At 47.9% G+C, this 13,909-nt stretch overlaps 5 protein-coding genes across 5 annotated transcripts; 2 read left to right on the top strand and 3 right to left on the bottom strand.

Moving 5' to 3' along the window:
* Positions 1-2,440: 2,440 nt before the first annotated feature.
* Positions 2,441-4,018, top strand: J7337_002557 (uncharacterized protein; the record flags this gene model as incomplete). Its single annotated transcript, XM_044820284.1, has 6 exons — positions 2,441-2,992; positions 3,162-3,309; positions 3,364-3,478; positions 3,523-3,637; positions 3,697-3,825; positions 3,875-4,018. 6 exons carry the CDS (start codon positions 2,441-2,443, stop codon positions 4,016-4,018), a joined length of 1,203 nt encoding a protein of 400 aa, XP_044684584.1.
* Positions 4,019-4,361: 343 nt separating this feature from the next.
* Positions 4,362-5,005, bottom strand: J7337_002556 (uncharacterized protein; the record flags this gene model as incomplete). The annotated part of the gene is made up of 2 exons (XM_044820283.1): positions 4,362-4,649; positions 4,706-5,005. 2 exons carry the CDS (start codon positions 5,003-5,005, stop codon positions 4,362-4,364), a joined length of 588 nt encoding a protein of 195 aa, XP_044684583.1.
* Positions 5,006-6,999: 1,994 nt separating this feature from the next.
* Positions 7,000-8,132, top strand: J7337_002555 (uncharacterized protein; the record flags this gene model as incomplete). Its single annotated transcript, XM_044820282.1, has 3 exons — positions 7,000-7,034; positions 7,086-7,886; positions 7,943-8,132. The coding sequence occupies 3 exons, from the start codon at positions 7,000-7,002 to the stop codon at positions 8,130-8,132; spliced, it is 1,026 nt and encodes a 341-aa protein (XP_044684582.1).
* Positions 8,133-8,596: 464 nt separating this feature from the next.
* J7337_002554 (uncharacterized protein) lies at positions 8,597-10,213 on the bottom strand (the record flags this gene model as incomplete). Its single annotated transcript, XM_044820281.1, has 1 exon — positions 8,597-10,213. One exon carries the CDS (start codon positions 10,211-10,213, stop codon positions 8,597-8,599), a length of 1,617 nt encoding a protein of 538 aa, XP_044684581.1.
* Positions 10,214-10,820: 607 nt separating this feature from the next.
* On the bottom strand, positions 10,821-13,645 carry J7337_002553 (uncharacterized protein; the record flags this gene model as incomplete). Its single annotated transcript, XM_044820280.1, has 2 exons — positions 10,821-13,342; positions 13,471-13,645. 2 exons carry the CDS (start codon positions 13,643-13,645, stop codon positions 10,821-10,823), a joined length of 2,697 nt encoding a protein of 898 aa, XP_044684580.1.
* Positions 13,646-13,909: the final 264 nt, after the last annotated feature.

Genomic DNA, 13,909 nt, shown 5'->3' with positions numbered 1-13,909 from the left:
AGCGCCTTGGTGTTAGCTGTTGATGGTTGGATCGCTTGGGTTAACCCCCAATGGTTCCACCAGGTGAGAGACAGCATGATCGCATCGTATCGCTGCTCTCAAAAGAGCAAATGAACTATATACGAATCCATGTGGATAATTTACGACAGTCCAAATCATGACTGTGACTTCCTCTTAACACGTCAATGCTCATCCAGCTAAGCCATCCGGGACTTCGAGCATAAAGACACACCATGGCGACGCAAAATCCACCCGCTGCGTCTGAAATAGTGATTCATGGTCTCGAACAAGAACAAGAGCCAATAAGCCTGCCAAATTCTGATAAAAGAGTCATGCTGCCATAGATTATCGACCCTTATCAGATGACTCAATTCGGAGGTCATCCGAGACCATATTAACACTTTTTGCTGCCGTCGTGGTAAATCAAGATTGGATCATGAGACGAATTACCCCTTCAGCCAGTTAAGTGATGCCCAAATCAATGCGTAACATTGGTTGGTTGCAAGGCAGAGGTTCCCTATGCCCGCGGCAATGAGGGACCAATGTTAAAAAATGAGAACCAAGTGTTAAAAGGCTTCAGGGTACGAAGCAGATCGCAGTGAAACGATGCAGGAGAATGAGAAACTGGTGCAAAACGGACAAGGCAGTGATAGTTTCAACCTGCATCCATCTTGGCAGACCAAACTGAAGTAGGAGCGGGTTTTCCGGGGCTTCAGTTTTATGAATGAAGTTCCAGTACATGTGGAGATTCTCGAATGCGTCTAAGCAAGCTGCATAGTTTCTGGTTCATCAAAACGAGGCGTATGGAATAGTGACGAGGTTCAAGGGTATGCTTATGATGGCTCGGGTGGTCGGAAGGGGATGGGAGCACTATATAGTGCGCTCGGTCGATAGACGGTTCATTTCATCTCGTGGCCAGCCTGGCCAAATGGAAATTGCAAGCCATTTTGAGACTATCGTCCAGGTGTCGCCTATTATCACAGTATCAGAACAGCAGCCATGTGGTCATCATCTGGCGATTGTGACTGGGTGTAGGTTGTTGGTTGTATCCTCGTTGTGGGAATTCCAGAGCGCCGGGAAGAGCAAGCGTCTTGGTCACGTGAAAACACAGATGCACGTGGCCTTCTCTTTATCACAACCTGGAAAGAAGCTGAACCACCACCAAACGGATGGTGGATTGGAGAATATCAAGGATACGTCTTGGAGAAAATTATCATTGTACTTAGGTGTCTGGGTATAGGTTGTCTCTAATTGCAATGGGACTGGTGAAAAGACCATATACCGTAGGTAACTAAGTAGTTATAGTATATTTCACAGTACGTATCCGTACATAATTGGGAAGAGATTGAGCTTTGTTTCTTTCAATGTAACCCTGTTTCAAGCTCCAACCTTTACATTGGTTCATCATATATTATACATCAATACCATCAAGTATTATCCGTAGTATGGATAATAACTGTCAGCTATGCCCTCAGCTGCGCGAACAAGGTACATTCTAGGAGGCTCGCAGGCTCGTTCCGAGATCTATCTCACCGAGTGGCGAGAAATTATGGCAATCAAGTCAATTAGTTGATCTTTAGGAGGCTCGTTGCTCACCGGGCATGGGGAGGAAATAAAACACAGAACCTCGATCCTAAATGACAAAAAGACTTAGGTAATATAGTATAAGTTTAGGGTAACTTTTGATGAGTTTATTTTGATACCCCATATCAAGGTTCGCTGTTTTCTTGCCCCCCGAGGCCGGGTAACTACCTATAGGTAGGTAGTACAGAGTACTCCGTATAAAATTGCCTAAAATCGTGCCTCGGTTCTTTGACAATTGTGGCCCCACTTGCCGAGCGCCAGGTAAGAAGTTAAAATGCAAGTCTCAGATGGAGGAGAGCAACGCTGCGTAATAAGACCTATACAGTAAAAGTCTTCAACAAAGCCTTTCGTAGGGCCGTTAACCTAGAAGTGAGGCGGGAATTAGATCGATATTGTGACTTTCTTGACTGAAATAGTAAAAGCACTTGTAGCACACTAGATACTTTAATTTCTTTCCTGGTGGGATCTTTACTAATAACAAAGAAAATCTTCAAGTAAGTATGAAATACAAACAAATTACAACAGTAAATGATAGCAGCCAGAGCAGGTACAGATCTATCCTGGATGCCAGTGGTGGTTGTTTCGGCCACCGGAACGGGTATATCCACCGTAGGATCAACTAGAACTGGTACCTTAGGTTACCTTAGTAGCCAGGGCATGCAAGTCTTCCGTTTTGTCGTCCGGAGGATAGAGGGGCAATTTGCTGGTTGATAAATGCCAAAAATTTCTTAATACGTCTCTACCCTCACCCCCTTTCAGTTGTATCCGTCTTCGCTTGTGGTCGACTCTTCTCTTCTCTTCACGCGGATCCGAAACTGGTTCGCGTACATCGGTCACGGCCTGTACGGATCTCATCATGGAGTGGCTTGGACACGCAGAACTCAACTTCACTCATGCGCCTTCACCACGAAAGGTGCAAGAGAAAGATGGCAATGCCACCGATCTCTTATCCATCTGCGAAAAGGCAACACCGCCATGCCGGCTGAACCCACTGCTCTTCAATGGCCATCTGCAGACGATGTGGACAGCGACCAAACCTGCTGGACCAAAGATTTACTATAAGCGCAAGATTTTCGACGCTGACCACAAGATCTACCATGGAACGTTCGCCGTGGACTTTGCTGTTGAGCCTTTTGAGGCCCCTGAGGACCCTTCATTGTCTCGACGAACGGCTTACTTCACTCCAGAAGAGTTCGATCATATCGGGTCAGACGACTGCAAGCCCATGCTTGTGGTTCTGCATGGTCTTTCAGGTGGTTCTCACGAGATCTACCTTCGACATACTATTGCGCCATTGATTGGCGAGGGCGGCTGGGAAGTCTGCGTGGTTAACTCGCGAGGTTGTGCGCGCAGCAAGATCACCAGTGGTGTCTTGTACAACGCCCGAGCGACATGGGATATTCGTCAGGTAAAGGATACACGTGCCTCAAGGAAAACACCCCACTAACATTCCTCCAAGACCATAAAGTGGCTACAGAAAACTTTCCCCAACCGACCTTTGTTCGGTCTAGGGTTCTCCCTCGGAGCGAACATGCTCACCAACTATATAAGTATTACTTCTCCGAATTTTGGCTCAGTCTAACACAAACTACTGTGGCGAGGAGGGCCCCAGCTGTGTCCTCAAGGGAGCAGTTGTATGCAGCAACCCATTCAATCTAGACGTCTCCAGCAAGATCCTACAGAACAGCTACATCGGCAAAGAAGTTTATCTTCGAGTCATGGGCAGTGAGTCGATATATTCATACGTAGTTCATTAATGTGCTTGCTGATATTATCAAGGTGCTCTGAAAGAACTCGCTGCCACGCATAGAACCGAGTTGGAAAAGTACAGCAAAATCGATGTTGAGGCCGTGATGAACATCACGTATCTGTATGAGTTTGATCGCCTTATCCAGTAAGTCGTTTCGCTCTACTTCGGCCAAAAATTGACTTTGCCAGGTGCCCTTCTTGGGGGTATCCGACGGAGAGTGCATACTACCGCGATGCTTCATCAGTGGATTCCATACTTTCCATTGAGATTCCTTTCCTGGCTGTCCACTCAACTGATGATCCGGTAAGGACTCCTGTTTTCTGCTCTATTATAACTTCCCAGTCATTTCTAACGGTCGCAAGATTGCCGTCAAGGAAGCTATTCCATATGAAGAATTCAAACAGAACCCCAACACTGTCCTTCTCACCTCTAGCCTGGGAGGACATCTGTGTTGGTTTGAAACCTCGGGCGGTCGGTGGTTTACAAAACCTGTAAGTTTTTGTTAGTGATAATCGCTAGACATCAAATTAACATTTATAGGTTGCCAATTTCTTAAACCATCTTGCTTTCAAGGCCGATCTCGATGATCTCAGGCCTCTCGTTAACCCCAACAACAATGATCATTTAGCTGACGGACATGGCTATATCCCTATGCGACGTAAGCTAGTCATTGTGGAAGACTAAGTAGCAGATTTACTCCCAAGAACTCTTAGAAGGCCCCCTTTGACGCAATTGATGGCCACAAGTAGATTAGCACAGTATAGACATTTATAGAAGCGCGTTTATATATCATAGATATGACACAGAATGTTCATAGCTAAGAGCTGAAAATGAATTCTATCATTCCATCTAGATGAGGGGATCTGTATCCGCAGACAACCATGGTTCGAATTCAGTCTTGTGCTTTTGTACCGCTGAACCTCCAGAAACCACGAGAAATCATGGTATGACTTCAGTATCTATCAAACTCCATGCGCCAAACAATGCAAAAACTCCGAAAACTTTTGCCATATTATCGGTCGAGGGCCTAGGCGAAAGATACTCGCTTCTTGCTCTTTGCTTTTGTCCCCTTGCTACCGCTGGTAGTGAACTCCTTGATATTGTCCTCTTCGTTACCCGTGCTCTTGCGCTTTCTTCTCTTTCGGAGAGAGTCTTTGGTATCCTCAAGTTTCGACTGCTTTTCTTGTTCTTTCTTCTCGGCCTCGGCCTTGCGCGCTTCGCGAATTTCTTCCATCTGACGTTGTTTGATCATCTTGGACTCGATCAGACCATCCTTCTCCGCTTGGACAAGCGCCATGATAGTACTCATACTTTCCTAGAGGGATAGTAGGTTAGAATTGCGCAAGCATGTTCGGTACCATAACTTCTTACCTGATCATCAGCAAAAACCTTGCCTTTCTTCTTCCCACGAGGTTTGATAACGCCTACGGGCGTGACAGTGTTGAGTTCGGGAATCCCAAGCTGTTGGTCCGTATACTTCTTCTTCTTAGGGTTCTTGAACTTTTGCAGAAGCGCCTCGCGACCCTTGTCTTTGACCTGCTTGCTCAGCGTGGGGCCCTTTGACTTCTTGGACTTAGCAATGCCATCGGTGGCGGAGCGTTTGGAAGTTTTTGCAACACCAGGAGCAGCGGCGTGCTTGTTCTTGATGGTCTTTGTTCGTGTGACACCCATTGCGACAGTGGTGGAGGCGTGCGCTTGAGATTTATCCGCGGTACCTCAAGGTTCGAGTGTTTGTTCTAAGTCTTGGAATATTTTTTTCCTGGAGCAATATGATAAGAGGTCACGATAAGAAACTTTTGGGCTGTGAAGTGGGGCCGAGTGGGTGAGCCTAGAAGGGGCGATTGGTCTCGTCTCAGCTTCGATGAAACTCGACGGGAACTCATACAGCTCGCAGGTACGAAGGCTGCACAGGTAGGTAGGTAGGTAGGTAGGATATGGTAAAGACGCAGCATTCATAGAAAGGAGCTATTCTCCGTAGTCTGCAACCTCTTGTTACCTGCCTTACTCACACGCTAATTAGGAGAAGTCAGGTGATAGGAGATCTGAAAATGCCTTACCCAATCAATGTCGGATAAGAGCCTCTAGGAAACTGCTAACGTACTTTTGTCAATTATATTACAAGATTTCTATTATTCGACGAATACAAGTGTAACCATACCTGTTGCAAAACTGTACTTGAACGGCATTGATGCCTGACCTGCCAGTGCTCTATTCTCCTATCCAGGACAAGCGAATCAAGACTCATAGGAGATTCATGATGCCACCGACCTACAAGTCATGATCATCCCCTCGGCCGTGGGTAGAGATTTGCACAATATATCAAACCCTGGTTTCTTTGGTTTACCTCACTGTTCAGAGCCGAATGCCACTGTCAGTTCCAAGGGAATATATAAAAGTCGATTTACCAAGATCTTTTGAAGACACTAATAAACCTCATCGTACCTCATAGTACTATTATGCCGAAAAGGAAACGGCTTTAACCTTTCACAGCAGATCGCATAATTAAGGCACGGGAGTTCGGTTCATCAGTGCTTGTCATGAGAAAACGACTGACGGGTGTCTTGGATGAAATTGAAAGACATATCGCCATTGTGTTACTCACTTGTGTATAATTGTTGGTTTCGAAATTCTGATCCGGCTTGCGGGAAAGGTAATTCCACTATTCCACAATTTTTTATCACCTCGACCATTACGGAGTAGCTACTTGTATGAGCCTCAACTTCTCAGGCTATCTCAGTTGACAATAATCTCCAGTCACACTGCGTGGTCACTGTCGTCGGTTTTTTTTTTTGGTTTATTTTGTTGGGGCGACTTCTAACGTAAGGTAGGTACCTTAGGTAGGTACCTAGATCGCCACGGTATTCATTGTACTGCTGCTCTATGAAATGGGTCATGATTTCAATGGATATGCAGATGGGGCTGGGGGCAACCTACCTTAATCAAGCAGGTTGGACAGGCTTTTCGCAGCCTCAATGACTGGAGAGTTTTCCAGCGAGATGGGTACTAGCTTCCAGGGCTTGCGATCCGACAGGGGCCATTGTGAGTAACTTTTAAGTACATGATCACAAGAAGAAGAAGCGAGGCTACATAAAAAGTACACAGGCCTGTCAGTACTGCTCGGATTTTTTTAGTACCATGGAAGGGAACGTTAGGTTACCTTAGTAGGTGGGCTGTCAGAAATTCTTCCATACCTAAGGTAGGTAGGTACCTCTAACATACCATCTTTCCCACTTGCAACTCTTCCAAATCAAAATTCCCAAACATCCAACAACTTCACCTTTGACGTTCCAATCTCTTCGGCTCTTTTCTTCAATACGTTCTACGACACTGCGAAATACCACAACGTCACGAATTCGTCTATGACCATATCACCTTACAATATCTTTCGACCTTGAACAAATCTCGCCGTGAATCTACTGATTACCCCCCCCCCCCCCCCCCCCCCCCCCCCCAACCTTGAGACAGTGTAACTCCCAACGGCCACCATCACGAATATCGACCACTATTTCTACTAAATCGACACCGACACTACCAGCCGCAATCTATAAGCGTATCGACGTTGCACACGATTTCTCCGATTCTTTCCCTGGTCTATCCAAGGCATCCTTACCAGGTCGTCCCCGCCCTCTATTGATTTGTCGACGGACCTGTCCCATTCGGTCTTGATGGATACTAGCAACCTCTGGTCCCGCCGCACAAAGTAAGTTGCACATTCACCTACAATATGGAGTTCTCACCAATGCCTTCTTAGCACCGGCAAGCTTTCCCTCTCAACGCCCGGACAAGGGTCCAGTGGTGACTCCTTCAATCGCAATGCCTCATTCCCCAAGCGCCAGGGTGGCGATACTCCTTCGTCGACTAAACCGAACCCTTTTAATACCACACCTGGAGGTCTAGTGTCGCCCACGAGCGGTGCCTCCAGTGCCTTTGGCCTAGGCTCTGGAGCGTTTGCTTCGTTTGGGTCGGCTAAAACCCCGAAGACTTCAGCCAATCCTTTCGATACTGCCATGGCATCAGCGGTAGTCAAGTCCGGCACGAAGGACCCATCCAAGAGTGCGGGTAAAGGAGCCAGCATGACTGCGATTTCTGAGAACAACCAGTCTGGGGTATCCACGGCAAATCCTTCGCATGCGTTAGTCGATTCATGGACATTTTGGTATCGACCACCGATCTCGAAGGCACACGGCTTCATCGAATATGAGAAGACGCTACACGAGATCGCAACTGTACGGACTGGAGAAGAGTTCTGGGAGATTTATCGTCACCTGAAACGTCCCTCTACACTCCCCGTTGTCTCTGATTTTCACCTTTTCAAGAAAGGCATTCGCCCAATATGGGAGGATGATGTTAATAAGAAGGGAGGAAAGTGGGTGGTTCGGATGAAGAAGGGCGTAGCAGACAGGTACTGGGAAGATCTCATTCTCAGCCTCATTGGTGATCAGTTTGCCGATGCTAGCGATGATGTTTGTGGTGCTGTTCTAAGTGTTCGCAATGGTGAGGACATTCTCAGCATCTGGACTCGCACTGACGGTGGCCGAGTCATCAAGATTCGGTAAGTTTCAATGGTGTGTGATCGACTTTCTCTGGGTTTAGCTAAATGGTGAACAGCGAGACGATGAAGCATGTCCTTAACTTTCCAGCAAGCACTCGCATCGAATTCAAGAGCCACGATTCTAGCATTCAACAACGAACAGCCATCGAGGAGCAGCGCCGTGAAAAGGCTAGCCAACATCACCACCACGACAAGCGCCACACAGGTGGACCCTCGAAGCAGGCCGCTGAACAGTCCCACCCTTAGGAGATTGGAGTGCGCTCTTGGAAACCCATCTCGGTGTAGTCTTTGTATTGTATATCATGAGTGCCTTCAAACGTCAACGTTGAGGGGCATATTATTTTTGCTCGATCTGTTCCTTTGTTTCCACAATCACCTTTGGGCGGAGTTGGAGAATTTTTCTGGAAGGGGCTGTGATACCGTGTTTATGAGGCTTAGGGTAGGTGGACTGGACAACTAGATATGAGACATCGGCTGCGCACGACAGGCGAGGTCGCGGTGATGACCTTGTTTATGAACGATGTATTACTAGCTGCGTATGATCGGGTACGGTTTGCCATAGCGTATTTCAGTGAGAGCTACAGTCAAAAGAGCGAGCTTAGGGAGCTGATATTTCTCTCCCAGGAACGAGCAAATCGGATCGTCAAGTTGTGGTATTAAAATATATTGTGTATGCACGGATAGAGGCTCACTATTGGCGGTATTTGCCGTCATGGGGCCTTGCCTTTGCCCCTGGGATCTCTCCTCCGTTCCCAGATCTGGAGATATGCCTCACCAAGATATAACAGCTCGCTCTGTACTTTATCAACATATAAATCTTGACAAACCACCCATTCACCCGTCGCCTTGTTTTTCAGCTGAACCTTCCATATCTTACGTTCCTCGCCGCTGTCAACAACGTCCTCTCGTACTCGAACAGCTTCGTGAATGACATTGGCTACCAGATCATACCAGATGGGCTCACCTGGGGGCCACTCCTTGGGGTTTGGCTCAACGTATGGTGACATGTCGAGATTACGGGCGTCAAAAGTGACGATTGTTGGGTTGCGCTCAGAAACAAACTTGTTCTGGGAGAAGCGCTTGACGTGAAAGGCAAGAAATGGGGGGAGAGGGTGCATGAGTCGGTAACGCTTGCGTTGAGCGTGGTGCTCTTGAGCCCTCTGACCGTCATATTTTGTGAGAATGGTTGTCAGGGGAACTTGAGGGATGATGTTCTTTTCGAGTTCGTCCTGAAAGAGTGGCGCTGACGGGAGGTCCAGCGTCAGAAGGAGGAAGCGCACAATGTCCACTTTGACATCCGCATCTTCAAAGCGCAGTCGATCAGTAGCGTCGGCACGAGCTGTGATGGCCTGGGATTCAACCTTCATCTTACCCTGGAATGTACGCTGGATCATGGAACTGCCAGGTTTGGTCTTGCTGCCACCGAGCCCAAGGTGGAGGTTGTTCAAGAACCAGGATAGAAAATCGACAGGATCCGACTGAGTTGTGAGGGTAAAGCGCTTGTTCGAGCGCAGTGATATCTCCTGGAGAAGTTCATGAGGAGAAACGTGAGCCTTGAACGCCCTCGGATTCCAGATCTTGCGGATCAGAATGCTGCATCGCTTGACAAGCTCCGTCTTTTTCGAAAAATCCTCGAGAAGCAGGTAGTTACGCAATGGCGCGACATGCGCAAGAGCCTGTACTATGACGTTGAGATAGTCATTCTCCTTGATGTTGTTCATTCCCACAAATCCAGGGATGTACACTTTTCTATCAAGAGTGTAGCTGGTGCGTGGTGTGCGGTCCATCTCGATAACCTCCTTCTTACTATATCGCGGATCCGACACGTACTTGATGTCATCGAGCGAGCGGCTCTTGACCTCGTACCCTTCAGGAAGGACATAGACACGCTGTGTTTCCAGATTTATATAGACGTGGTGATCCTCATCAAGCGAGTGGAAGTAAGCATGGGATTTCGGACCACGACCTTGGAAATACTTTCCGCAGACGAGGCATGCGTAAACGTTGATGTTCGAAAGGGAAACGGAGCATAACTTCTCGAAGTCGAAGTCGAGCACGTTGCGATCGATAGTATCGAGGTAAAGGTCATCATACCCGTCAGTAGGCGCTGATTGTCTTATAGGTGCTGCGGCAGTGGGGTCTTGGTCGTCGTCTTCGTTTGCGTCGTCTTCTTGCGCCATTCCACTGGTATTAGACTCGTCGATGAGTTCGTTCGAAGTACCGTTCGGTTCAGGTGAATCAATGTCATCCAATCGAGATCTCTTGGAAGCTGGCGAGGCTACACCAACAAGATCGTCGAGGGCCTCGGAGGCCTGGCGCTTTGCCATTGTTTATATCAGACAGTCTGATGGATGTAGCTCGCTTCTGTGTGCGGGGTTACGATACAATGAGTATTCGCGACCGTGGCCGTGGTCGCGTTGACGTGATTGTAGTTGAGGCTTGAGGCCAGGGAAGAAAGATTCAAGATCCAAGTACGGAGTATGATTGTGGTTATTGGGTGGAGCCTTGAAGCTCCCGTCAGGTCCAGGCCCACTCCGGCCGTGGAGGCTACCTAAATATCCCTGTCACAACAGATGACATTGATATACGGAGTATATATGGGTAAAATACCTAGGGGAGGAAATAAAACTCGGGACCTTGAGCCTAGGTAACTAATAAAAAGATTTGAGTAACTTAGTATAAATTTAGGATGAGTTTAGGATACCTTTTATAGAGTTTATTTTATCACCCTAAACTTAGATCTTATGTTTTCTTGCTCCCAAAGCAATACGTCTTAGATTACCTACTGCCTTGGTAGTATGTAGCCACAATACAGGTAGATGAGCAACATTTTGTCTATAACCTTTGTACTCCGGAATATGCCAGAATGACCATACCTAATTACCTAGCCAAATGAACGAACATGAAGGAAAGAAAACAGTTATTGGGTTTGGTCTATCCTGCCATAACAACATCGTTACCCGCATCCTTAATTGGGCCATTTCCATCTGCTAGCAATGGCGCAAGGTCATCCATCTCCTGCAGGGTATATTCCACCAGATAACTCTCATCAACCAACTCCTCGGTACGCTTGTAGTGCCTCTCAGTGTAAACACGAATGGCGTGCAAAACGTCCTTCAGGCTCTTCTGTCCCTTAGCCCCCTTGACAGACAAATTCGAGAACTTTGAGGCAGGATAGCTGCGAATCAGAGTCCACAAGATTCTCTGTGCCACAGGAGCTGTGCGCGCGTTTGTATTCCAATCCCGCAGCCTCAGAAGCAGCATGAAGATCTGTTCATCGGATAGGCTGCCCAGTACCTCGTCCACAGCACTTAAGCCACTCAGGCTGCCCTTATCGGGGTTGTTGGTTGTAATGACTGATGTGAATAAGTTGAGAAGCCTCCCAGGGTGATTAAGCTGCAATGCAAGAATGATGGCCTCGCGGAACGAGCCAGCGTGTATGTGGTTCTCAAGCTCCTGTTCCTGCTCAATCAGTTTGAGAGCAGCCTGGGACGCGGCAGCTTGAGTCTCTGATGAGGTATCCTTCCAGAAAGTGACAGTTGAGTCACCACTTCCGGACACTATCGTGTTATCCTCGGGGTGAACAGCTACAGCCCAAACACGATCCTCATGATTATCAAGTGTGCAGTCAGCTTCGCCTGAATTGGCATCCCAAACCTTGACAAGGCCATCACCGCCGGCGCTTGTGAACTGGACTCGCTTCTTGGACTGTTCTGGACCAGCGGGCATGTTCAACCATGCAACTTTCAATACACTGTTAGAATGGCCCTCGAAAGTCCTTACGCAAGTATAGCTGGCAAGATTCCATAACTTGATGGTCTTGTCGCCACTGCCAGTGAGGACAGCGCCCTTTCCAGTAACAGGCCCATCCTCGCCTTGGATCGCCGGCATATTGACAGGAGAGAACTGAACTGTCCAGACACCACGCCTGTGACCACGTAGGATGCCCTGAACTTCACCCTCCTCCACTGACCAAATCTTGACAGTTTTGTCTTGAGATGCGGAAGCAAAAAGTTGGCCCGAGTGGTGAACATTAATGGCGTTGATGTCTTTTTCGTGAGCCTTGCGAGTGAAGATGGCCCGAGAGCCACCCTTTTGACCCTTCTGCTGAGCCGTGCGGGGAATATCCCATTTCTTGACTGTCTGGTCTTGAGACCCTGTGATGAGGAATGAAGGAGGATGGTTAAGGGGGTCTGACCGAGCTGGCGAGGACTCTGGAGGTACGCCCTTGGGCAAGGCGACAGCACCCAATGATTCAGCATGACCGGAGAAAACAGCCCAGCAGATATAGGAGTTGCTTGTTGGATCGATGCGCCAAAGACGGGCGGTGTTGTCTTTCGCTCCGGTAGCAATCCAGTGGCCTGACCAGTCGATATCGAGTGAGATGACAATTTCATCGTGACCTTTCAGTAGAGCAACATCTTGACCAAAGTAGGGGTTTAGATTCGAATCCCAGTCGGCGTCCCTATCTTGAGCCTCGGTGACTGAGACAATCCTGATGTCCTCCGAGTTTGTGGCCAAAGCAACCATAGAGCGGTCCGGAAGCAAATATCCGAGATCGATTATGTCGTCGTGTGTGCCTGATATCCTTCGGAAGGGTTCTGGAGCAGGGAGGGAGGTGGTCTCTGCCTTTCGGGGAGGTCTATATAGTGCAAGAGTATGATCAACCTGGACAAGAAGAATAAAAGGGAGACCAGGGCGGTAAATGCCAGACACAATCCCTTCCTCTTCACTCTTCGCAGATTGCTGGGGAGTGATTTCCTTGCCCATATCCGTATCCCAGATGCGAAGCGAACCATTGGCACCAGCGGAATAAGTCAAGCTTCCATTTTCGATAAAGCCAGCCGCCTCGACCAGTTCGAGGCAAGGAACAACTTTGCGAATCTTCCAGGATCTGGCGTCCCACCAGGTTATGGTCTTGTCTCTGCCTGCGGTAACAAGAGCGTTTTGTTCTGGGGAGTAGTCAAGACCTTGGATATCCGAGACGTGCGAGTCCAAATTGGCAACGCAACTACGCTTGTGCAGGTCCCATACGCGGACCTTTCCATCTTGTTGGCCGCATGACAGCCGGAAATTGACAGTGCTTGACTCCTCCTCTTCTTCATCGGGCTCTTCTTGACGCTTGGTTTTCATGCCCTTCCTTGAATGACTGTCGCTTGGCCGAGGGGCAGCTTCGAAGAACAGGAGCGCTGATACCAAAACAGAAGAACCACGGAAAGTGTGAGTAACAAAGCCACCGATGATATCCCAAACCTTGACAGCTCCATCGGTTCCTCCGGTGGCCAACAGGGTGCTGGTCCTATCAACTGCCATAACGACGACTGGGGTAGTGTGTGCTTTCACTGTCCTTGTGAGTGTAGCGTCAATAGTTCCGTCTTCTTGTGATACTCTCAAGGTGTATATTCTCATGGATAAAGAGCGAGAGCATATGATAAGGTGAGATCCAGAGGGTGTTACTATAATCAGTATCAGTTGCTTGCACGTTTGAGCGATCTTTTGGAGACTGACATGTTAATGTGGAAATGAGCTCTCCATCCTGAGAAAGTCAGTCACGGTCTAATGTGATTGCACGTGGTCCTTACACCCTCAATTTGAGCCAAATGCTTCCCGTTTGTAGGATCTGTGAGAACTGCATCCTCGCCAAGAACTGTGGCTAGAATACGTGCGCTATTGTCAATAGCTACTGAGCCTCCTGTGAATATGGGACGTATGACATGGTTTACGTCAAACGTGGTCTTCAACGGCTGCTTATTTGCCATTGTATTGTTGTGATTTTGAGTTAACAAATATTCGATGTAAAGAATATCATGGGTCTGCGCATGAGGTTTCCTAGTAATTTTTTTTTGGCGCCTGTTAGAGACATACATTTGATTGGCTTTCGGGCGCATTAGCTCATCTACACCAGCCACATGAAACGCCACATCTTCGTTCATCGGGTTAGCCGTCATGACTTCAGTTGAACGACCGTTATTCATTGCAGCCAAAGTAAATTCATTCAGCAGATCGTCGACACGCAGGAAGAG

Source organism: Fusarium musae, chromosome 2 (genome assembly GCF_019915245.1).
Source record: "Fusarium musae strain F31 chromosome 2, whole genome shotgun sequence".
NCBI classification, from domain to species: Eukaryota; Fungi; Ascomycota; class Sordariomycetes; order Hypocreales; family Nectriaceae; genus Fusarium; species Fusarium musae.
Note: the sequence above shows the minus strand (reverse complement) of the source record. Positions and strands in the feature narration are given on the sequence as shown.